This window comes from Arachis ipaensis, chromosome B10 (genome assembly GCF_059453495.1).
Source record: "Arachis ipaensis isolate K30076 ecotype BB chromosome B10, ASM5945349v1, whole genome shotgun sequence".
Taxonomy (NCBI): Eukaryota; Viridiplantae; Streptophyta; class Magnoliopsida; order Fabales; family Fabaceae; genus Arachis; species Arachis ipaensis.
In genome coordinates this window covers 110,769,676-110,794,722 of record NC_142435.1, presented here as the reverse complement: position 1 = coordinate 110,794,722, position 25,047 = coordinate 110,769,676, and the positions used below count along the sequence as shown (strand labels likewise).

Here is a 25,047-nt window from a genome sequence, read left to right as displayed (position 1 = left end):
AACAAGGACCCGCCGAGTGTTTTTATCAGACCTTTGACTAGTTTTGCTGAGTTTAAGAATACTATACTCCAGAGACTAGGACTGCAAGATGTGAAACGGGTGGAGAAGTTGTTTTACAAAATCCCAATTTCTGTGTTACGCGATGATGTCAAGTATGATTCATTCGTTATCAGTAGTGACGAAGATTTCTAGGTGCTGTTCCATTGTCACCGTCAATTTCCGGAGATGAGGACTCTAGAGCTGTTGGCAAAGCTTGTTGATGTTGCATCTAGTTCTGGAGGTTCGAATAGAAATCCCCACTCCACAGGACATCCAGCCTGCATTAGTGCCATGCCTGTTGGATCCTCGTCAGCAGTGCCGGTGATTCCACATGAGCCAGATTTAGTAGCTTCACCGTCCTTTGTGGTTAATCTGAATTGCAGTTGTGATGAAGTAGTTGGTGAGGCTGGACCGTTGGGGGCTGTTGCTTTCGTGACGCCCGGTTCTCCTGCGATGGTTTCGGTTTTCGGAGAGGTTGGACCACCCGATTGGGTTGAGGATGCATTGTGATAAACCACTATTTCATGGTTTATCTTGTGCTCAATTGAGTGGTTTTTATCTACTCTTTACCCACTTATTCATACTATTTGCATGGTTTTACATTTACCTTTCTAATTATGTGCTTTGATTGAAAACATGCTTCTTTGGACTTATAATTACTAATATTAATCCTCTCTTATCACCATTAGATGCCTTGATATGTGTGTTAAGTGTTTTCAGATATTATAAGGCAAGAATGGCTTGGAGGATAGAAAGGAAGCATGCAAAAGTGGAAGGAATACAAGAAGTTGGAGAAATTGCTAAGCTGTCCAGTCTGACCTCTTCGCACTCAAACAACTATAACTTTAGCTACAGAGGTCCAAATGACGCGGTTCTAGTTGCGTTGGAAAGCTAACGTCCGGGGTTTCGATTTGATATATAATATGTTATGGTTTCCCTAATGCTAGGCGACGCGACCGCGTGATCCATGCGGCTGCGTCGCAGTGACGGAAATCCAGCGTGGCAAAATTCGAAACCAGCGAATTCTGGACTGTTTCTGACCCAGTTTGCGGCCCATAAAACACAGATTAGAGACTATAAAGTGGGAGACTGCATCCATTCAAAAAGAGGCTCTCATTTTTACAATTTTTTAGGAGTAGATGTAGTTTTTAGAGAGAGAGGTTCTCTCCTCTCTCTTAGGATTAGGATTTAGGATTTCTCTTAGTTTTAGGAGTAGCTCTCAATCCCAGGTTCTTTATTTTTATTTATTTTCCCAATTTAATTTATGAACTCTTCCATGTTACATTTGATGTCTTTATTAGAGTTAATTGAGGTATTCCAGACTTATGATTGCTTTGCTTATATTGATGCTTTTAATTTAATTTAGATATTTTTCTCCCTTTTGGCTTTGGTTGAGACATTGGTAACTCTTGAGTTATCAAACTCATTGTTGATTAAAAATTGGAATTAATTTGTCCACTTAACTTACCTTCATAGTTAGAGGTTAATAAGGTGGGGGAAGAATCCAATTCTCATCATAATTGATAAGGATAGCTAGGATAGGACCTCCAGTTCTCCATACCTTGCCAAGAGATTTTATTATTGTTAATTTATTTTACTTGTCATTTAAATATACCTGTGCACATTGCCCAAACTTCCAAAACCCCCAATTTACAATCTTCATAACCAATAATAAGAATATACTTCCCTGCAATTTCTTGAGAAGACGACCCGAGGTTTGAATACTCGGTTATCAATTTCAAAGGGGTTTGTTACTTGTGACAACCAAAACGTTTGTATGAAAAGACTTTTGAAGGTTTAGAAACTATACTTGCAACGAGGATTCATCCGCAATTTCTAGACCACGCAAAAGTTCTCTCATCAAAATGGCGCCGTTGCCGGGGAATTGCAAACGTGTACCTTATTATTGGTTATTGTAAATATTTTATTTTTGCTTGTTTATTTGTTTTTATTTTTGTTTTTATTTTTGCTTTTTCTTAAGTTAAGAGGTTATTGGTTTTTATTTTAAAATTTTTATTTTATCTTATCTTATTTCAAAAATCAAATTTCAAAATTCAAATTTCAAAAATTTAAAATTCAAATTTCAAAATTTCAAATTTCAAAATTTAAAATTCAAAATTTCAAAATTGAATTTTTAAATTCAAAATTTAAATAACCTTTTAATTTAAATTTATTTTTATTTTTATTTTTAATTTTTATTTTCTACTAAGAACTCTCATCCCTTTGGCTATGAGTCTGGTTACAATAATGTTGCAGGAAGAAGAAATTACAATGAGAACAGGCATCAAGGTTGGAACAATCAAAGATGGGAGGAGCCACAAGGATTTAATCAACCCTCATGGCAACAACCTCCTCCAGTGGACTATCAACAACCACCACTATATGCCTATGAACCCTTTCCTCAACACAACTCTGGACCACCATACTCACAAGCCCCCTACTACCAGACATCATCACATGACCCTAACCCTCATCCACCATACCAACCACCTTATGAACCAAATGAACCCTCCTATCTACCCCAAACCTCCATGGAGAAAGCACTTGCCGATCTAAACTCTACTATACAAGCTCTCTTCACCCAAATCAGACCACCAAATACCTTCAACAATCAACCCTCAAGCTCTAGTGCACTTCCTTGTCAACCACAGAATAATCTCTCCATCCCATCACCACCATCCATGGAAGAGCACCCACATCCATCAATCCAAGAGCAAGATGATCCCAATTATGCTATTGATATGGAACAGGAAAGAAGGAATCATCTTCGCGAATCCATACTTCATAAAGAGCTAGAGGAGGCCCTACGGGTAAGGGTAGGAGAGACCCTTGAAGATGAAAGAATAGTTGAAAGGAGTTGTCATAGAAAGAAAATCATCGAGGATGAGTACGATTTTATACTTAAACAACTGGACAAAGCAGCAATTATTAAAAAGGAAGAAGTGGTTGCGGACTTAAGAGATGCTGTACCTCCATTGGAAAGTCCAGTCACAGAGCCTCCTTCCACGGTGTTTGATGTTGATGTTGAGAAGAGCGTACAACTTCCAAGGGAGATCATAGTTGAAGATTTTGTAGAGGTTGATCAAGAGGTAGAAGATGTCAAAGAAGAGCACAACGGAGTGGAGTTTGAAATTACCTTGCCAAAGTTGTTGAAAACCCTTCCCCCTAAGTTGCCATCATCCTTCACAACATTCAAGTGGGTAAAATTCATATCCCATAGCTTTCTAATCCCACTTGAATATGGGCTACTGGAGACGGATGGTCAACTTAGAGCTCTTTGTGGCATTAAGAGTAAGAGGAAAATGGCCAGTGGTAAGAATTGTCCTGCAAGGTTCATTATGGTTGGAAGCTTTAAGTTTAAATGCAAAGGTTGGTGTAGAGCTCAATTGAATGGGTCTAGGAATCTGTTTGGTAGCTGCAGTGAGAATTCAAATTACTTATCACCCGGCTGGAAAAATACAGATCCCGACAAAAATGGGTGTAAAAGCAAGGTTTGGGATCCTGGAATCTGTTCTGACATCCAACACCCCGAGAGCCTAAGAATCTTTTTGAAGCTACTCAAGGATTTCACATGCCTAGTTTGGGACCCCGGAGGTTACTGGAATCACAAACACTGGTGGAGATTCTTGGATCAGTACAAGCACAAGCCACCATAGCAGGAAGCTCATCAAATGTCCAACTTAAAGACTATAACTAAAAGTGCTAGGTGGGAGACAACCCACCATGGTATGATCGTCCTTTTTCATTTTTATTTAGTTTTATTTGTTTTTGAATTTTATTTTATTTTGTTATATTGAACCTGGAGTTTTGCATCACATTCATATTAACACTGCATTCTGCATTTTTCAGATTACAAAAAAAAAAAGTGAGCACGCGACGCGACCGAATCAGCGACGCGTCCGCGTCGCAAGGAGATGGGAGACAATATTAATATGAACAGAGAGTTTCGCAGGAGCAGCGCTGGAGGCGTGCCAATAGCACAAATCACCCCACGCGACCGCGTCACCCACGCGGCCGCGTGACCTGAAATCAGCGTAAAAAGGGTACATGGCCGAAAGATGAGCTGGAGTGATGCTGGACTGGCGCTAGACGCACAGACCTTTCCACGCGGATGCGTGACTGACGCGACCGCGTCATATCCTCATAATGGCCACTCACGCGATCGCATGCCTCATGCGACCGCGTCACCCTGGATATTGGCAATACTGAGTTTTGAACAGAGAGTTGTGCGACTGCGAGGCTGCACTCACACCACTAGCACAAATCAAGTCACGCGATCGCGTGCCCCACGCGTCCGCGTCGCCCAACCTTATCGCGCACCACGCGACCGCGTCACCCACGCAACCGCGTCGCCAGCGTCGCACAACCTATCCAGATTAGTGCCAATTTTCTTATCTTTTCTTCTCCGAATCCTTATTCTTCTTATCTTTTCTTATTTCTTTCTTCTTCTTTTCTTGTTTTCTCTCACTTCTATTCTATTTTATTTAATTTATTTGCATACTTTCATTCATTGCATATTTTTCTAAATTATTATTGGTGTTCAAATGTTCTTATTCAACTGTTACATCTTTTCTGGTATTTTCTTAGTGCTTAGTGACTTGTTTCATTCTTATTGAGTAATATTATTTAAATCAATGCCAATCTTTTATATCTATATTACTCTTGCATTGACATGAATTTATATTATCTCTCCTTCCCCATTCTCTTCTCCATTGTTGCAAATTTTCACACCACTGGCATGCCATGTGCTTCTATTGTCTTCTCACTTGCATGTTGTAGCTACCATGTAATTGAGACCCTCATTATTTGGCATCAACCAACCCATGTTTTATTTATTTTTCTATCTTTATTTCTGGGTTACTCTTCTTCCCTTTTTCTTTCAGGATGGCCACCCGGAAGGGAACCGGAAGACGTTTACATGGGGAAACAAACAAGTCCATCAGCAAAATCCTTGGAGAAAAGCATCAGTTGGAGAAGACCCGTCCACCTGCACATCTCAGCATGCACCGAGGACGGTGCAATCTTTAAGTGTGGGGAGGTCGATACCGATCTCCATGGGTTAGTTATTTCCTCTTTCAACACCAATGTTTTATTTTATTTGTTTGTTCATTATTGCATTTGCATGTTTAATTGCATATTTGTTTGATTTTGTGCATTTAGTTACTACTTGGTTAAAGTAATAAATTTCTTTTTAGGACTCTATTTTTGAAAAATTTCACTAATTTAAATTGAAAAAAAATGGTAGATAAAAAAAAAGATTTATGTTAAAACTTGTTTGAAGTTGTATTTGGAACATGGTTTTTGAGCTAAAGAACACACAACCTGTGAGATTTTGAGCTTATTTACATGGTTACATTATTTAACCATAAATTTTTATTCCTGTGTGTTTTCTTCTCTATAATTGTAATCTTTGCTTTGTTCCATTCTATATGTCCATTAATTAGTATATTTACATGCTTGCATATGATTGAGGCCATTATTTGTTATTAACTCACTTATCCCAAATAAGCCTACCTTTTACATCACCTTTGTTAGCCCCTTGAGCTTTTAATCCCCTCTTGTTCTATAACCACATTACTAGCCTTAAGCAGAAAAACAAATTAAAAATCCCAAGTGAATCTTTGGTTAGCTTAAGATAGAAATTGTGCATCAACTAAGTGTGGGAAAACTGTGAGAACATGGGTTAATAAGGGAATGTATCATGTTTCTAATTTATTTGAATATTGGGAATTTGGGAACCTACTCATGAAAAATCAAAATAGAAAAATAATGAAAAATCCATGTTCATTGATAAGTTATGTTTGCTTTTATGATTAAAAAAAAACGAAAAAAAAAAATATATATATATATAATATAAATAAATAAAGGGACAAAATTACCCCAATGTTAAGTTAATGAAAAAATCAATGCACATGTGATAAATTAAAAAGAAAAAGTTGATACATGAGTATGTGATGTAAAAGTGGGAATCTTGGGTAGCTAGGCATGAATTAGAATTATATAGAGTATATGTATGTTAGGTGAAAGTTTAGGTTAATTAAAGATTCAATTTATAAAGCTCACTTAGCCATATATATACCTTTACCCTTACCTTAGCCCCATTACAACCTTGAAAAAGACCTCATGATGTTTGCATTGGTATATTAAAAATTGTTGATTGGTTAGATGAAGAACAAGGTTTAGAAAGCATGACTAGAAAAGAGTAGAGTGAATAACCCTACACACTTGAGAGATTAGAGTGATATACACTACCAGTGAGGGTTCAATGCTTGATTCTATGTTCCCTGCTTTCATGAGCTGTCTTCTTACAAGTTCACTTGCTTTTTATTGTACGATTTGAATTAGTGGAAATTGGTTTGTATTTGTCTTGGAGAACTTATTTATTTTTAACCAAGTAGGTAGAAACATTTTTGCATGTAGTTGCATTCATATAGATAGGATTGCATTTCATACATCCTACCATTCCTCTTCATCTTTATAGCTTCTCTTGAGCTTAGCATGAGGACATGCTAGTGTTTAAGTGTGGGGAGGTTGATAAACCACTATTTCATGGTTTATCTTGTGCTCAATTGAGTGGTTTTTATCTACTCTTTACCCACTTATTCATACTATTTGCATGGTTTTACATTTACCTTCCTAATTATGTGCTTTGATTGAAAATATGCTTCTTTGGACTTATAATTACTAATATTAATCCTCTCTTATCACCATTAGATGCCTTGATATGTGTGTTAAGTGTTTTCAGATATTATAAGGCAGGAATGGCTTGGAGGATAGAAAGGAAGCATGCAAAAGTGGAAGGAATACAAGAAGTTGGAGAAATTGCTAAGCTGTCCAGCCTGACCTCTTCGCACTCAAACGGATATAACTTTAGCTACAGAGATCCAAATGATGCGGTTCCAGTTGCGTTGGAAAGCTAACGTCTGGGGCTTCCATTTGATATATAATATGCTATAGTTTCCCTGAAGCTAGGTGACGCGACCGCGTGATCCATGCGGTCGCGTCGCAGTGACAGAAATCCAGCGTGGCAAAATTCGAAACCAGCGAATTCTGGACTGTTTCTGACCCAGTTTGTGGCCCAGAAAACACAGATTAGAGGCTATAAAGTGGGGGACTACATCCCTTCAAAAAGAGGCTCTCATTTTTATAATTTTTTAGGAGTAGATGTAGTTTTTAGAGAGAGAGGTTCTCTCCTCTCTCTTAGGATTTCTCTTAGTTTTAGGAGTAGCTCTCAATCCCAGGTTCTTTATTTTTATTTATTTTCCCAATTTAATTTATGAACTCTTCCATGTTACATTTGATGTCTTTATTAGAGTTAATTGAGGTATTCCAAACTTATGATTGCTTTGCTTATATTGATGCTTTTAATTTAATTTAGATATTTTTCTCCCTTTTGGCTTTGGTTGAGACATTGGTAACTCTTGAGTTATCAAACTCATTGTTGATTAAAAATTGGAATTAATTTGTCCACTTAAATTACCTTCATAGTTAGAGGTTAATAAGGTGGGGGAAGAATCCAATTCTCATCACAATTGATAAGGATAGCTAGGATAGGACCTCCAGTTCTCCATACCTTGCCAAGAGATTTTATTATTGTTAATTTATTTTACTTGTCATTTAAATATACCTGTGCGTATTGCCCAAACTTCCAAAACCCCCAATTTACAATCTTCATAACCAATAATAAGAACAGACTTCCCTGCAATTCCTTGAGAAGACGACCCGAGGTTTGAATACTCGGTTATCAATTTCAAAGGGATTTGTTACTTGTGACAACCAAAACGTTTGTATGAAAGGACTTTTGAAGGTTTAGAAACTATACTTGCAACGAGGATTCATCCGCAATTTCTAGACCACGCAAAAGTTTTCTCATCACATTGCATGATGATGATGATGATGTGGAGCCCGCCACGATAGCTGATGATAGCGACGATGAGACACCACAGACGACTCCAGCTGTAGGTGAGGAGCATCTAGTTCAGGTACTAATCAGTACCCCCCGCACTTCTCTGCTCTGGACTTGGATGCTATGGCACCTCAGAGGGATCCTATTGTACATGTTGGCTTCGGGGTAAGAGACCCGCAAAATGCAGGAAGTGTATCTGAATTTTAGGTCGGTCAGCAGTTTCAGGATAAAGAGGAAGTCGTGTTCAGCGTGAAGACCTATAACATTCGCCATGATGTTGAGTACAAGGTATTGGAATCGGATCATTGCAAGTACTATGGCAAGTGCAAGGAGTTCAGAGGCGGGTGCGCATGGCTCATCTGGGTTAGCCTCCGCCAGCGCAAAGGTATTTGGGAGGTAAAATGTTACAATGGTCCTCATACTTGCCTAGCCACATCGATCTCTAGTAACCACAGAAAGCTTGATTATCATGTCATATCGGCCTTCATACTGCCCATGATTAAAGCTGATGCTGCAATGTCGATCAAGATACTGCAGAATGCCACAGAGGCACACTTTGACTTTTGACCGACGTACAAGAAGGTTTGGAAGGCCAAACAGAAGGCCGTGTTAAAAATTTACGGAGACTAGAAAGATTCGTACAATGACTTGCCATGATGGGTATTGGGTGTGCATATCACTATGCTAGGTAGTGTAGTTGTGTTGAAGACGAGTCCTGTACGAGTTGGTGGGCAAGTGGATGACTCTACAGCTTATTTTCATCATCTGTTTTGGACATTCCCACCGTGTGTTGAGGCATTTCGACATTGCAAGTCGTTGGTCAGTGTGGATGGTATGCACCTGTATGGCAAGTACGGTGGTACACTGCTTGTCGGGATTGCACAAGACGGCAATTCCAACATCATTCCTATTGCTTTTGCACTTGTGGAAGGTGAAAATGCAGAGTCATGGTCATTCTTTCTATCTCACCTTCGGGCTCATGTGACGCCTCAACCGAGTATACTAGTCATATCAGATAAGTACAACTGGATAAAGGCTGCATTGGAAGCTCCTGATGGTGGATGGCTTCTGCCTACTGCATATAGGGCATTCTGCATCTGTCACGTGGCGGCTAATTTTGCCCTGACTTTCAAGGGCAAGGATGCAAGGAGGCTATTAGTGAATGCTGCATATGTGAAGACCGAGGTCGAGTTTCATTACTGGTTTGACATCTTGCGTGCGTTTGATCCTGCTATGTGCAACTGGGCTAATCGAGTTGACTACGCACATTAGACTCAGCATCGGGACGAAGGTCGCAGATTTGGGCACATGACTACGAATATATCTGAGTGTGTAAACTCGATTCTAAAGGGCGTGAGGAACCTTCTGGTATGTGCATTGGTGAAGGCCACATATGGGAGATTGGCCGAGCTGTTCATACGGAAAGGAAGAGAGGTCGAGGCACAGTTAAGCACCGAGCAACAGTTTATTTAGCATCTGCTTAAGGTGATCGAGGCCAACCTGGAGGGTTATCGTGCACTCCCCAAACGGCATGTGAAAGGCATGCGTCTCAGGCCGCCATCTCTCTACGAAAGCGTTAACCAACGGCTCGTCCAATCAAAACCAACTCTCGTTCAGTCTTGCAAGATGGTACAGATTAGCCATCTGCAAGTACGGAATGATCCTATCATCCAACATCATACGTGTTGCCATCTCATGTTGCTGATGCATCGATGGGACTGCTTAAAGATAGAAAATTCCTTCTCACAATCGTCACCAAAAAACTTTTCGGTGCATAAAAATCTCTCTAACTACCGTAGACATTGCATGCTGATACTTTAAAAACATGTTTACAATAAATTCCTACCAATCTTTCATAGATAAAAACACTAATCAATGCATTGCTCATGGTCCACTTCTTCAAGGTAATAAAAAAAAGCATACAGTCCTCCACGAGTACACAACAATTGCGTAAGTGCCTCACAAGTCCATACAAAAATATGTTCTCTTTATTAACACACTCAAAATCCTATAATTAACCCCATTCATAAATCTACAGTTAATCATATTCTATAGTTAATAAATCACTAATTCTAACATGAACTAAGTTCAAGTATCTGTTTTTTGTTTTATTTTAAAAATCCCAAACTAATAGTTCTAACCAACTACTATTTTTTTAAAAAAAGAAAAAAATAAAAAAACACTAACCTCCCCGGCACCAGTAATATGCGCGACTCCATCTAGTCGATACAGACAATTCGGATCGTCCTCCATCTGTGTAGATTTGGTTGTTCCCAGGTTGCTTTCAGAGATTTTTGGATCTGGGTGGTGCGTTGGGGGTGGGGTATGTGGTTTCCTAGTTCGAATGAAGTGAATTCGATTTGTTTATATAGCAATGATCTATGCAAATCGAATCAATTCGATTCGAATTACGTTCACATGTAAATCGAAACAATTGGGTTCGATTTACAAAACCATAAAATCGAATCAAATGGTTTCAGATTACCTGGGGCTTCTAATCCGTTGGCTAAATCGAACCTACTTAGTTCGATTTACATCTATTTCTAAATCAAATTTATTAGATTCGATTTATTAGCATTTAATAAATGAACATAATTCGAATCCAGTTGATTTGATTTTTATTCAAGAACGTTTTACACCTAATTCGAATCCACTAAATTCGATTTACTACGTGTTTCATCAAATCGAATGAGTCAATTCGATTTATATAGAAATGTGTTTTGAGACTTTGACGTTGCATTTTCTTGTTTGGGATATTCAGGTAATATTGATTGCCATTTGGTTTATTGAAGTAATTTGCCCTTAAATTCGCATTCCACTTGATTGATAGCCTATAATCAAAGTTCTAAAAATCGAACTAATTATAGGTTCAACTAAGATTTAATTAAATATAATAAAATAATATATTTATATATAAATATATATTTTTAAAAAAATGATTTTCCAGTGTTTAATTATTTTAAACTTGTAATTGCTTAAAAAATTTTGATTTGACTGATTTGCCATTTTCTTTACTTATTTTTCTCATTTTTAACATTTACTAACAATAGCTTTTTAATTTGAATTGGATTATTAGTCTATTAACCGGTTCTAGTTCATCTGGTCAAGCTAGACGCTTTTTTTTTTTCTGTTTTCAAAACTATGCCTATTATGGAGAATTCATTTTTTTTCACAGAGCAAATATTTTTTTTTCATACTCTATTAATAATCACAAATAACATCACCAAACAACAATAACCATGATAATTAACCAAAACAGTTAATTTTTTTTTACATGATTAAAAACTATGTAGAACAAAGAATAAAATTGTAGTACTTGTTAATATACTACTCGTTATTAATAAAGACAAGATTGAAAAAAAATTACTTATATGGAACAAGTGAACCACTACTTTACCTTCTAGTTTACAAGAAATAATAAGAAAAATAACTTCAATTTGGCCAAAAAAAAGTTATGCATAGTTCTCTACGAAAAGAAAGAATTCTGCATAATAGCCTATTAATTCAAATGGATTATGCATTTAATGTGCTTCTATATATAAGAGATGAAGAAATCATACTAATAAAAGAAGCAACTCTGCCGATACTAATAAGCCATAAGAGCAATTTAATTCCAATAAAGAGAGTGGTATCAGGGGCAGAGCCACATAATGGCAAAGGGGGCAATGGCTCCCCTAATTTTAATTTTTTACAAGTAAATTATATGTAAATTTTAGTTTAGTTCTCCTTAAAATTTTATTTTAATCTTATTTTATCATGTAAATATTTTTTGCCCCCTCTTATATTTCATCTAACTCCGCCCCTGAGTGGTATCAGATTAAGGCTGGGAAGAAAATCGTTTTCTCACTTGACATTTTCATACTAAAAGGTATCTTTATGTTTCACGCTTTAACTATAGAAGGCACCACACATAGGTGTTTTACTTGACATTGTCTACCTAGTAGAAGGTGCATTTGGTTAAATACCTCTCAATAAGCACGCCAAAAAATAGTGTGCCACAGTGACAAAACAGTGGCACATAAGTAACTAGTTTGAAAATAGTAAAATTTTACACACAAAAATGTGAATAAGTCTTTTAACAATTTAAGAAAGTTCTTTCATAGCTCCTTATTCTTATTCGACCTAAATAGGTGAAGAGCTTATTTTGTATCTTGTGGTCGTTGACAAAACAATTGCTTCTACTCTGGTCTGAAAAGATAAAATAGGTCAAAAACTTATCTACTTCACAAGTAAGACATTATAAGGGGCTGAATTGAATTATCAGAGAATTGAAAAGTTTACTTATAACATCGTCTTAGCCTCTAAAAGACTATAATCATATTTTCAGACTCACACCATTAAAGTCTAAACCAACTAATCCATGAAGCACATACTATAGAAGACGGACATTGCGGTAGGAGGGGAATGTTGTAATGGACTGTTGAATTATCAGAATTTGACTTAATTAAAGTATGAAACTCGAACGACTATCAAGTTCCAGTATCTGACCAACTTCATTACTGAATATGTGGGAGGTTAAACTGGCTATTTGACTACATGGAGTTTATATGTAGATGGATCATTAAATAAAGTTGGCAGTAGAGTAGGAGTTATCTTGGAAATCAAAGATGGAACTCGATTAGAGCTATCTCTCAAATTCAACTTTCCAACATCCAATAATCAAGATGAAAAGGTTAGAGCATCAAAAGTTGTGGTATATATTCAGTGACTCTCAAGTAATAACATTTTAAGTAAATGGTGATTATCAAGCCAAAAACCCAAATATGAAAAGGTATTTGAAAAAGACATTGGTAAAATTGACCATATTCCAAGAGGAAGAGATCAGAAATATAACTTAGAAAATGAATAATCGAGTCGATGCCTTATCCAAATTAGCCAGCACAAAAAATCAGTAAACTGATAGTCTAACTAATTCAGGTGGAAATGTGGAAGGTTTTCTGTTAATAATGTATGATAAGTTCTGAGCGGCTAAACCTCCAAGGTTAAGGTTAGGAGCTCTGCTGATTTCTATGGATTAATAATATTACTGTTTCTATTTCAATATATGTTTGATTCTATTCTATGATGCATTTTTGTCTTTCATCCTTATGAATCTGGGGTGGAACGGAAGTATAACCCCTTATTCAACATGAGTTCATGCGAGTCCTGACCCGGATAGTATTGAGCTACAGCTTGAGAGTGCATCACAGGTTCCAAGAGAGTACCTGGGCTAATTGGGATACGTGACATAAAATCTCGTTAGTCATGGGTAAATGAGGTCTCTGTGGCACTGAGGCTAGAATCATAAAGCATCATTCTCCGATCCAAAAGATCCGACCTTGTCTGTGGCGTTTTGAGTAGGATCAACAAAAGGAGAGTGAATTGCACAGACTTCATCTTCGGCTATAGTGAATCACCATGAGCTAACTTGATGAGAGGACATGAGTTACTTGAATACGGTGTTTTGTTATGATTTAGGGGAGATTAACTTGATTAGAGAACATGAGTTAATCACTTACAGCCTTGCCATAAAATGAATTGTTCATTATTGAAGTAATCAGTAAGAAAAACTAATCCAGAAAGATAAAATATCTCCAAAGCCTTAATTGATTTTTCATCATTGTTTCTCTGCTATTTCTTTATTGCTTTCTTTAATTAAGGTATGCACATTCAACAACAGCTATCTTTTCTATTCACCTGACTAAGATCTGCAGGATAACCATTGCTTGCAAAATCCGACAATCCTCGTGGGATCGACCCTCACTCACCTGAGATATTACTTGGACAACCTGGTGCACTTGCCGGTTCAGTTGTGCGAGTTCTAATTTCGCGCACCAAGATTTTAGGACTGGACCAGCCAATTCGATAAAAAAAAACCAATAAATTGACAATCTGACTAATTCTGGTGGAAGTGTAGACCGGACCGAACAAACAATTGGACCACTCAAAACCAGCTGGTTTGGGTCGAACGGGTCCAACAATGATCCAGTACTCTGAAGGTCTTCCGTGCTCCAACGGATTGTCCTCTTGTGTTGTTTTAATATTCCAAAATACAAAGATTGTGGTTCAAACCACTTACCTTAGCATAGCAAGCTACTAGCATTGCCAGTAGGCTATCTTTTTAAATATATACAAATTAAGAAAACAAAAGAAATTCTCTACTCATCATAATTTATCTTTTTAATAAATACTTATATTATATAATAATATAATAAATATAAATTAATTAATAAATTATTAAAATATAAAAATAAAATTAAAAAAGATCTTTATTATAAAGATAATAATAAAATTTTATATAATTATTTAATTATGACTGGATTAATCAATTCAACTTGTGAACCATTAATTGGACCAATAATCCAATAATCTAGTAACTTAATTGGTTCTTTTATCGATTCGATTTAAATAACTATCCTTTAACCAATACTGTTAGATTAGGTACATATCAATTCAGATAAAATACTGGAAAAATTCTATGATACTTATCCCAAAAATCAACATATTATGCTGATAATAGGTGGCATACTAAGAGACTGCTACAAATGTGGGTTTACAGGTTCTTTGGAACGCTGTTTATAGTTTTTTTATGGGACAAGGAGTTATTTTTTTCGTTAACTACTAAATATAAATTAAAAAATAATATTTTACAAAAATAAAATAATAAATTATATAATTATGCCTTTTTAATTATGTGAATTTGGGTTACATTATGAAAATGATTTGTAATTATGTATTATTGTCTTAGATAGGGTTAGATGTAGAAAAAATTTTTTGAAACAAAATAAATAAAATTAATTTATTCACAAAATAATTTTGATGGTTTAAATTAGATTTATTTAATTGGATTTAAAAAAAAATAGTGCTACGTGACCAATAAATTTTATCAATTTTTAGTAAATATTTAACTAATACTCTAAAATCTAAATAGTTAGTAAATACTAATCACTCAATTCTAAAATTTAAATTCTAAATGATAAATTTAATGATACAAAAATACTAAAATAGTGTTGATAAAAAATGCTAGTACCAAAAAGTTTAATGTTTCTCTTAAAAAAAATAGAATTTTAAATTACATTTAAGTTAAATATAACTTTCAACATAAAACAGACTTTTAAAATTATCTCAAATTTAATATTCAAAATATTATGACTTAAATTTGTCGTTTTATTTGATTATTTTAAAAAAATTAAATTTAAAAAGTGAATAACTAAACAAAAACCCTTTTTAAAAAAAATAAAAACTTATTTTATATTGATAAATCATGTTTAAATTAAATACAATTTTAAAATTATAAATTTTTTAAACTCAATATAATGAAGGTTATTCAAATCATCAAATTTTATATTTTAATAGTTATATTTAGAGTTGTACTTGTTAACTTAATTAAATAATCTACTTAATATACTAAAATTGGGTTTTTCCCCAACTAATGAAGGTGAGGTGTCGATCCCTCGTGACTCTATTTTTCCTCCAAAATGAACTTTCCTATTCTCTATTATAAATTATTTCATAAAAATATCTTTATCATAATTATATTATAATTAATATTTAATGAATAATACATAATTATACTAATTTAAGAACATATCTTCATTATAATTATATCAAATCAATATTTACTACATTATTAAACTACTTACAATTATCAATTGAAAATACTTTTAATAATAATGATATGATAATAATGATATGATAATTGCACCGGTCGTGGTAATCATGATAAGAATATTTGAATCTAATAATAAAATGATCAAATTTTATGATATCAATAACGCACATTAATTTTAAATATTTTTAGTCATTTTAATTATATTAATTTTAAAAATATTGATATAATTCTAATTCTTATTCATTATCCAATAATAATAATAATAATAATAATAATAATAATAATAATAATAATAACTGAAAAAATCTGTATATAAACTATTTCAATTATCTGTGTATTATTATTAAAATTCTATATGTTCCTAAATATAAGTCTTGAAAAACACTACATGACACGGGCTATTAGTATAGAGTTGTTTAGATCGAATTTGGATTCTCTAAAGTTTGAATTTTACTTCAGAGAATAAAGTGTGATCTTCTACCCTTGAATGATTTCTCTTTCATATTTATTTTTGGTCCCACCTATGAAATAAATGGTAAGAGATCACACTTTACTTTCTAAAGTGAAATTCAAATTTTAGAGGATCCAAATCCCTATGAATAGTATCACCTATAGTAGATTATACGAAGAGAAAATATGAAAAATAAAGACAAGAATTATAAGGCTATAGAAAGTCCCATCCAAGTTTGACAAGAGCAAGACGGTTTACATAGAAATAGTTCTAATAGATGATAAGATTAGTTTATTCATTTACTAAATTTTTTCAAGTAATGCTAAGTTCAATTTATAAATAGAGTTTAATTTCGATGCACTGACAGTGTAAAACACAGTCGTGCAATCACATCCGTTTTTTTTTATGACCACTCACGCGGTTAATGTGAAAGGTATTTATTTTTATTGATGTGTCATTACGTAATTAGATGCATGTGTAAAATTACTTTACACTTTCAGTGCATCAAAATTAATTCTTATAAATATTTGTAGTTCATATTTTAAGTTAATTTTATAAGTACACTATTTCACAAGTCAAAGATAATTTTTTTTAATAGCTTTGTAAATGCTAATAGCTTTTATATTTAATTTATTTTGTAATACGATAAAACCTCTAAAGTTTGAATTTTACTTTTGAGAATAAAGTGTGATCTTCTACCCTTGTCCAAAATTAAATTGGGATTATGTCTAAAGTCTTAACACGCTAAACGGAATATAATTAATATATAATATTTTAATAATTAAATACCTAAAATAAGTTAATAAATAACAATAATTAATACCTAAATATCATATATATATATATATATATATTTGATATTATCCAAAATTAAATTAAAATTATGTTCAAAGTCTTAATACCGTAATTGAGGTATAATTAATACCTAAAATTTTAATAATTAAATACCTAAAATAAGTTAATTAAATAATAACAATTAATATCTAAAATATTGAAAAGAAATTTTTAATAAATGTGAGAAATAAAAATAAAAAAAATTAATAAATAATATTAGTGTTTAAATGAAAGAATTGATAAAGAATAATAATTATAAGTAAAAATAATATTTTTATTTTGAAAAAAAAATACATGAGAAATTGTTTAATAATCTGTGCCATGTAGATGATAATAAATTGTTCACTAATTCGTACTATGCACGTGATAAGGTTGAAATTATAATTTTAAATTATTTTATTGAAATTAATTTGATTGTAGATTTGTAGTAATTTGATTAATAAAAAAGTAACATGTTATGCATTCATTTTTTCTTAATCTAGTGTTATGTATATCAACTCTAATATGGTTATTAATAGTTTTTGTTAATCTACTTTTTTTTTTCTAAATTTATGATTTAAAATAACAATTATAAATATTAATAATTAAATAAATTATTATATTATAATTATTTACATTTTATTCCCAAAATTTAAAACATACTATTTATTTTTTATTTAATGGTTTTTTTTTATTTATACTACCAGTATATATTGATCGATTAATCAATAATTTTTTTATTCGTAGGATATATTTATTTATTTTGTTTAAATAATTTTAAATTTTTTCTTATTTAAGTATACATATATATTAAGTCATATATATTAATTATTTTTTTATTTTTTTATTATAATATATTTTTTTAGCCTACAATCATTCAATAATTTTGTTATTCTATTAATACCATCATACACATAATAATATTCATAAATCATACTAATTTCCGTATTTATTTATATGTATATATATCACTTGTTTAGTTAATATTTTTTTATTTTTAGAATATATTTATTTTGTTAAATAATTCTAAATACTTCTTTATATATATATATATATATATATATATATTTAAATCGCATATATTAATTATTTTCTGATCATGATTAATTTTTTTTGAGCCAATAATTTTTTTTTTATTTTTTATTATTAATGCCATCATATGTGTAATTTTCATAAATTATAATAATTTTTTTATTTATCTATACATATATAATAATTTTGTTAAATAATTTTAAATATTTGTTTATTTATATATATTAATTGTACATATAAAAATTTAAGTCACATATATTAATTATTTTTTTGTTATGATTTTTTTATATATATATGATTATTTTTTATTCTACAATCGAGTAATAATTTTTTATTTTTTATATCCATTCATATTCTCCGATCCCTTTTTATATGCGTGATTAACAATTTTTTTTAAATGGTGATATTTTTATATATTAGCAAGAAAGCACTCTTTTTCCTTTTTTCACGCTTTAATCTTAACTAATCAATCTTGTGTCCACACAATATAATTAAACTTTTAATCATTCTAATCTATTGATGAATTATATTTCTCTTAATAATTACATTACTAATCTGAAATACAAAAAAAAGGTGATACATATATCTAAAAAAGAAAACAAACTTAAAAATAAAAAAAAGAAAAAATTTCATATTAAAAAGTTTAAAAATAACATATCCAAAAAGAATAGTCATAATATATAAATTGAGACAATAATTTAAATTTTTCTAAAACTAATTTAATCAAATAATACCAATATTAGAACTAAATTATTTAAATAATATTTAATCTATTCTAATCATTAAATACGTATAGATTAGAGTCAATCTTGTAACACCCAACCGAAATAACATCATAAGATCGAACATTTAGAATCCGTACAAATTTAGACTATCTTGTTAAAATTGTCAAACTAAATTGACTTTTATTCTCCTCAATGGCATTGCATTAATACACTAGAAGGCCGGTAGTTTTTGAAAAAAAAATCACAATATGTTATAAAATTACTTTTAATACAAAAAGCTTAAGAGAAGAAAATTTAAATATAATACCAATCTTTGAATTGCATCTTCAAGGTTGACACGAATTTTTCAAAACTGAACCTAAATTGAGGAAATTCATTATATGCTCTACTTCAAATATTTTCAGACAAACGTAGAAAACATGGAAGGGATGTGATTTGAACTTGACCTACAAAATTCCTTAGAAACAATTGTCCAATTAAAGAAGAATAACAGATTAGAAAAAAAAAAAGAATGCTTTGATTCTTAGATTTGGACTCACTAACTAAAAAGAAACACTATATATAGCCTTTAGTAGTACAAAAATAATTATAAAAATTAATTATTGCAATATCAATTTACCACTATGAACATTAATATCATATTTATGACAATTAAAATTATAAATTTATGTTTAATTTTTATATAATTATAATTAAGATGTTTTTTTAAATTAGTATAATTATGCATTATTCATTAAATGCTAGTTGTAATATAATTCTAATAAAGATATTTTTTATTATATACAGTAATTACACATCATATATTAATTTTGTTTAAATTATATAATTTTATCATATCATGATTAGAATCATTATCTTCTATCATAATAAGAGAAATTTCGGACAATAAATAAGAATATTATATCTAATATATATATACAGATTAAAATAGAAATATATGTCTTAAAATTTAGAAATATAAATTCTATTATATCTTCCTAAACAAATCTAAACGGATTTGGATCCTCTAAAGTTTGAATTTCACTTTAGAGAGTAAAGTGTGATCTCTCACCATTTATTTCATAGGTGGGACCAAAAATAAATATGAAAGAGAAATCATTCAAGGGTAGAAGATCACACTTTATTCTCTAAAGTAAAATTCAAACTTTAGAGGATCCAAATTCATATATATATATATATATAAAATATTAAATTAAAAAATAGATTTTAATTTTACATAAAATAATATAATAGATATAGAGTATAAAAAAATTTACTTGACAAATATAATTATTCATAGTGTGATATTTTATTACGATAACATATCTTTGTGTATCAACTCCCTATATAGCAATAATATATATATATATATATATATATATATATATATATATATATATATATATATATATATCTTTTTAGCTTATTATTTTTCTATCACATGACATATTTATTATTATATTTTAAATTTAGAGTTTTCTTGATCTAACATTGCGGTGAAAGAATGACAAAAAAAAATATAGGAACATTTTAAACATAATTACCACTAATCTTTTTTCTTTAGTTTTCAAATATATTATTTATTTTATTTATTTAGAGTAATAACTAAATTTATTATAACTGTAGTACAATTATCCTTAGACTATTCGTATTATTAGTATATTTTTAAAATTATTGCACATATTAGTATATATAATAAGCAATAGTAAATTTTCTTTCATGTTTATCATTTAAAAAATTTATAATTTTGATATAATTTTTATTATATTTTTTTTCCATACCTAATGACTATTGACTACGATCCTATCAATAGTATCACCTGTAGTAAATTATACGAAGAGAAAATATGAAAAATAAAGACAAGAATTATAAGGTTATAAAAAGTCCTATCCAAGTTTGACAACAAGCAAGACGATTTACATAGAAATAGTTCTAATAGATGATAATATTAGTTTATTCATTTACTAAATTTTTTCAAGTAATGCTAAGTTCAATTTATAAATAGAGTTTAATTTCGATGCACTGACAGTGTAAAACGTTTTACACAGTGGTGCAATCACATCCGTTTTTTTGGATGACCACTCATGCGGTCAATGTGAAATGTATTTATTTTTATTGATGTGTCATTATGTAATTAGATGCATGTGTAAAACTACTTTACACTTTTAGTACATCAAAATTAATTCTTATAAATATTTGTAGTTCATATTTTAAGTTAATTTTATAAGTACACCATTTCACAAGTCAAAGATAATTTTTTTAATAGCTTTGTAAATGCTAATAGTTTTTATATTTAATTTATTTTGTAGTACGATAAAATTCATTGTTCAATCAAGAATTATTTGATAAAAATATTTGAGAATGAATTAGTAGAAAGGAAGGTCTATGTCTTCTCAAATTTTGAGATTGAGAAATCAAGCGAAATATATCTTCTGACTGTACACACGTGTAAAATATCTTTTAAGAAGGAGTCACGTCAGGGACGGAGCTAGATAAAATATTAGAGGGGGTCAAAAATATTTACACAATAAAATAAGATTAAAATAAAATTTTAAGGGGGTTAAACTGAAATTTACATATAATTTATATGTAAAAAATTAAAATTAGGGGGCGATTGCCCCCCTTTCTTTATAGGTAGCTCCGCCCTTGAGTCACATTTAGTACATACCGTCGATGATCGTAAAATTTCGGATAATCATTTTAATTTGCTTGCCCATACTGATATATTGAAACAAACAAATGAATGATTCTACTTATTTGGTACGTAATTAATTTATATTAACTCACACACAATTATTTTCCTTTTGATTTTCAATTTTGCCAAAAAATTATATAATAGCATCATTTTATTGACAACAAAAATTTTAACAGTTTATTTATGAAAATATTTGAAATTGTATTGTGACTTTTTTTAAAGGATATCCTTTTATTAATATACTATTGTTAATTTTATCGTTTAACATAAAATAAATCAGTAAATTTTCTTTATTTTATACACGTACGAAGTTATAATTTCTTATATTAATCACTCATTTATCCTTAATTTGTTACTTTTAATTCAATTGTTTTTTTGTTCAATGAGATGTTATTGGACTCTTGACGGGAAAAGAAAAACTTATATCATGGTCAAAAATAGAGAGAAGTTATCAGTACATTATAATTGATGATCTTCATTATTTATAGTATGTAAAATTTTAATATTTTAATATGAATATTTCTTTTGGTAATAATTATGTGTTGTGTTGCAATTTTTTTTCTTTATGTATTACTACTTACTTTCTTAATTCTCACTTTCATTCAAAAATGAGAAAAAAATAAGATGTACACTATGAGATCAATTTACAATCTAATTACTTGATCATTTATGTGATCATCGAGCAACCGAATACATAATTTATTCTCTAATTTATAAAATTTAACAAAGACATTGGTAAACATATTGGTTTTGTATTTATTTATATATTTTATTTATTTATGTTATATTTGTAATTATATTATATCTATTTTTATCAATATATTTTTTTTAAAAAAAATACCGTTAATGTTAGCACATGGTGTATTAAATAAATTAAATGATAGAAACAAGTAATTATTTTCTTTTTCAGTCAAGATTAAGTAAAATACTGTAATTTAGACTTGCAATATCAATATATTAATAGTAAAATAGAGAAAAAATATAATATTATATCAAATTTTTTTTAAATCATAATTGTAATTTAGGATTGAAACCATAATTTAAATGTTTTAAACGGAATAATTTTTTTAGAGAATTCATAATTCAAACATAATTTTTATATACTTAATAGCTACATTCGAGTTAATATATTTAATATTATATTTAAAAAACACGAACAATATACATCATATTATTTATTTATTAATTAAATTATTATAATTTAAATTAATTTTAATAAAATAATTTAAAATTATAATTTTAATTTTATCATACACGGGTTATTACACTTGTACTTGATTCTAAATTTAGTTCAAACCAACAAAAGCTAAAAAAAATTTGTAATTTTGGAGGAAAAAAGAAAGGCGAAATCAAAGGAAAAGAAAAAAAAATGGAAAGCTGCCGTTTTTTTGGTGACTGGAACCGTTTGAGATAATTTGAGATAATTTTAAAAGTCTATTTTATATTGAAAAGTTATATTTAACTTAAATGTAATTTAAAATTCTATTTTTTAAGAAAAATATTAGATTTTTCGGTGTTAATATTTTTTATCAATACTATTTTTGTATCCTTAAAATTTACCGTTTAGAATTTAAATTTTAGAATTGAGTGATTAGTATTTAGTGCATGTTTAGGCGCCATTATTTTGTTAAAAAAAGATCTTTTTTTCATTGAAAAAAGATCTTTTTTTTATTTTTTAACGTGTTTGGCAAATTTTTAGTAATAAAAGTAAAAGCACTAGTAAAATAAAAAAAAAGATCTTTTTTGAGAAGTTGTAATTTACATCCTTTTTTAAAAGATCTTTTTTCCTTAAAAAAAGATGTTTTTCATGTAATAAATAAACAAAAAAGTATTTTTATATTGTTATACCCAAACATAATTAATTGATAAAAAGACCTTTTTACATCAGATATCCAAACATAAAATTACTTTTACTTCTCTATAAGATCTTTTAAAAAAAAGATAACTCAAAAAAAAGATCTTTTCTTAGAAGCTCACCCAAACAAGCCTTGAAGTGTTAATCAAGTATTTACTAAAAACTGATCACATTTGTTGGCTAAGTAGCACTATTCTTTTTTTAAATTCAATTAAATAAATCTAATTCAAACCATCAAAATTATTTTTGCGAATAAATTAATTTTATTTATTTTGTTTCAATTTTTTTATACATCTAACCCTATCTAAAAAAATAACACATAATTACATATCATTTCTATAATGTAACCCAAATTCACATAATCGAAAATGCATAATTTATATAATTTATTATTTTATTTTTGTAAAATATTAGTTTTTAATTTATATTTAACAGTTAACAGATAAAATAACTCCTTAGCCCATCAAAAAATTATAAACGGCATTCCAATAGAAAGAAAACCCTAACTGTTGTGCACTTGTGCCCCTGTCCCCTGAGAGTATCACCTCCATAACCCTAGAGAGCTTTCAGAGCGTAACGAGCTTCAACCATGGTTCGATCTCTCCTTCCTCTCATCTCATCTCATCTCGGTTTCTTCTCCTTCACTGCTTAATCGTTACTTTCTCTCTCCTTTGTAGACTTTCAAGCGCAGGAACGGAGGAAGAAACAAGCATGGCCGTGGCCACGTAAAATTCATTCGCTGCTCCAATTGCGGCAAGTGCTGTCCCAAGGTACTCTCCTCTTTATCCTTTCTCCTTTCAGATTTCTTTCATGCCCTCCTTCAATCGATGAAATTTCTGGCTGTTTTTTCAAAATTAATAGGACAAATCAATCAAGAGGTTTCTTGTGAGGAACATTGTTGAGCAGGCTGCAGTTCGAGATGTTCAGGAAGCCTGTGTCTATGAGCGTAATGATTCTTACCCGATCTGTATTTTTCTTCATCAAGATTTGAATTTTGAATGTTATTTAATTGTTCTTATGTTTGTAGAATACACTCTTCCGAAGCTGTATGTGAAGATGCAGTACTGTGTTTCGTGTGCTATTCACTCTCATGTTGTGAGGGTGCGTTCTCGCACTGATAGGAGGAACCGTGAGCCTCCGCAACGCTTTGCTAGACGCAGGGTATGTCTTTGTGCTCCAATTGTTTCTTATAGATTGCTGACTAGTGCATTGCTAAGGATCACTGATTGAACATGATTTTTAATGCTGTTGATATGATCTTATTTTGAGTTTGTTAGCTCTTTAGTTATTGAATAGATGGATGTATTCTGCTGAAGCCTAATGCGATTTATGATGTGTCCAAACATCTGCTTACTAGTTGTTTTCATTCATTATGAAACATAGCTTTTATATACTGTGTTTCACTTCCTGTTGTTTGATTAGTGTCTTTTATTTCTTTTAAAGGATGATGCACCAAGGCCCGGTCAACCTGGTCAAGCTCCTCGTCCTGCTGGAGTTGGAGCTGCTCCACGTGCTTGAACTCATTCTATAATTTTAGGCCTTGTTAATTCAATCTTGTTAAGAACTTAATTTTCTTTTGCTGCTTATGATTTAAATATCAGTTATGTTGGGATAATGATGTTTTTTTCTTAGTCTGGTTGCCTGGAATACTGAACCATAACAATTTAATGATTTTGATGAGAATGGTTACGGACTTCGATTATCTTACGTTTTCGAATGCTCAAATGTAATTTGTCAATGGTTATGCACTTGTATCTCTGAAATAAATTTGCCCCACATGCGCGAACTGAAATTAGTCATGTAATTGGTTCTTATTTTCTTCCAATACAAATCTTCATTATACTAAAGTTTGAGCCTTAGAAATGAATGGTTTGTAAGGCAACGAACCTTGATTTTCTAGTGTTCAACGTTAGGCTCATACTATGTTATAGAAACTTGGTGAATCAAAAGGTCAATTTGTT

The 25,047-nt window shown here is 30.8% G+C and overlaps 2 protein-coding genes across 2 annotated transcripts; both read left to right on the top strand.

Annotated features, from left to right (window-relative positions):
- Window positions 1–225: 225 nt before the first annotated feature.
- Window positions 226–8,512, top strand: LOC107620842 (uncharacterized). The gene is made up of 3 exons (XM_016322948.1): window positions 226–545; window positions 7,892–8,021; window positions 8,153–8,512. The coding sequence occupies exons 1-3, from the start codon at window positions 226–228 to the stop codon at window positions 8,510–8,512; spliced, it is 810 nt and encodes a 269-aa protein (XP_016178434.1).
- Window positions 8,513–23,543: 15,031 nt separating this feature from the next.
- On the top strand, window positions 23,544–24,793 carry LOC107624058 (Ribosomal protein S26e family protein). Its single transcript, XM_016326500.3, has 5 exons — window positions 23,544–23,678; window positions 23,764–23,856; window positions 23,948–24,032; window positions 24,114–24,247; window positions 24,530–24,793. Exons 1-5 carry the CDS (start codon window positions 23,676–23,678, stop codon window positions 24,602–24,604), a joined length of 390 nt encoding a protein of 129 aa, XP_016181986.1. The 5' UTR covers window positions 23,544–23,675; the 3' UTR covers window positions 24,605–24,793.
- The last annotated feature ends 254 nt before the right edge of the window (window positions 24,794–25,047 follow it).

Excerpts from the sequence above, each read along its gene's own strand:
- LOC107620842 (XM_016322948.1), top strand. The coding sequence starts at position 226 with ATGAGGACTCTAGAGCTGTTGGCAAAGCTTGTTGATGTTGCATCTAGT. Across the intron at positions 546-7,891 it reads GATTGGGTTGAGGATGCATT|ACCACGCAAAAGTTTTCTCA; the intron begins GTGATAAACCAC and ends CGCAATTTCTAG. Across the intron at positions 8,022-8,152 it reads GTGAGGAGCATCTAGTTCAG|GTCGGTCAGCAGTTTCAGGA; the intron begins GTACTAATCAGT and ends TCTGAATTTTAG.
- LOC107624058 (XM_016326500.3), top strand. Across the intron at positions 23,857-23,947 it reads GCGGCAAGTGCTGTCCCAAG|GACAAATCAATCAAGAGGTT; the intron begins GTACTCTCCTCT and ends CAAAATTAATAG. Across the intron at positions 24,248-24,529 it reads AACGCTTTGCTAGACGCAGG|GATGATGCACCAAGGCCCGG; the intron begins GTATGTCTTTGT and ends TTTCTTTTAAAG.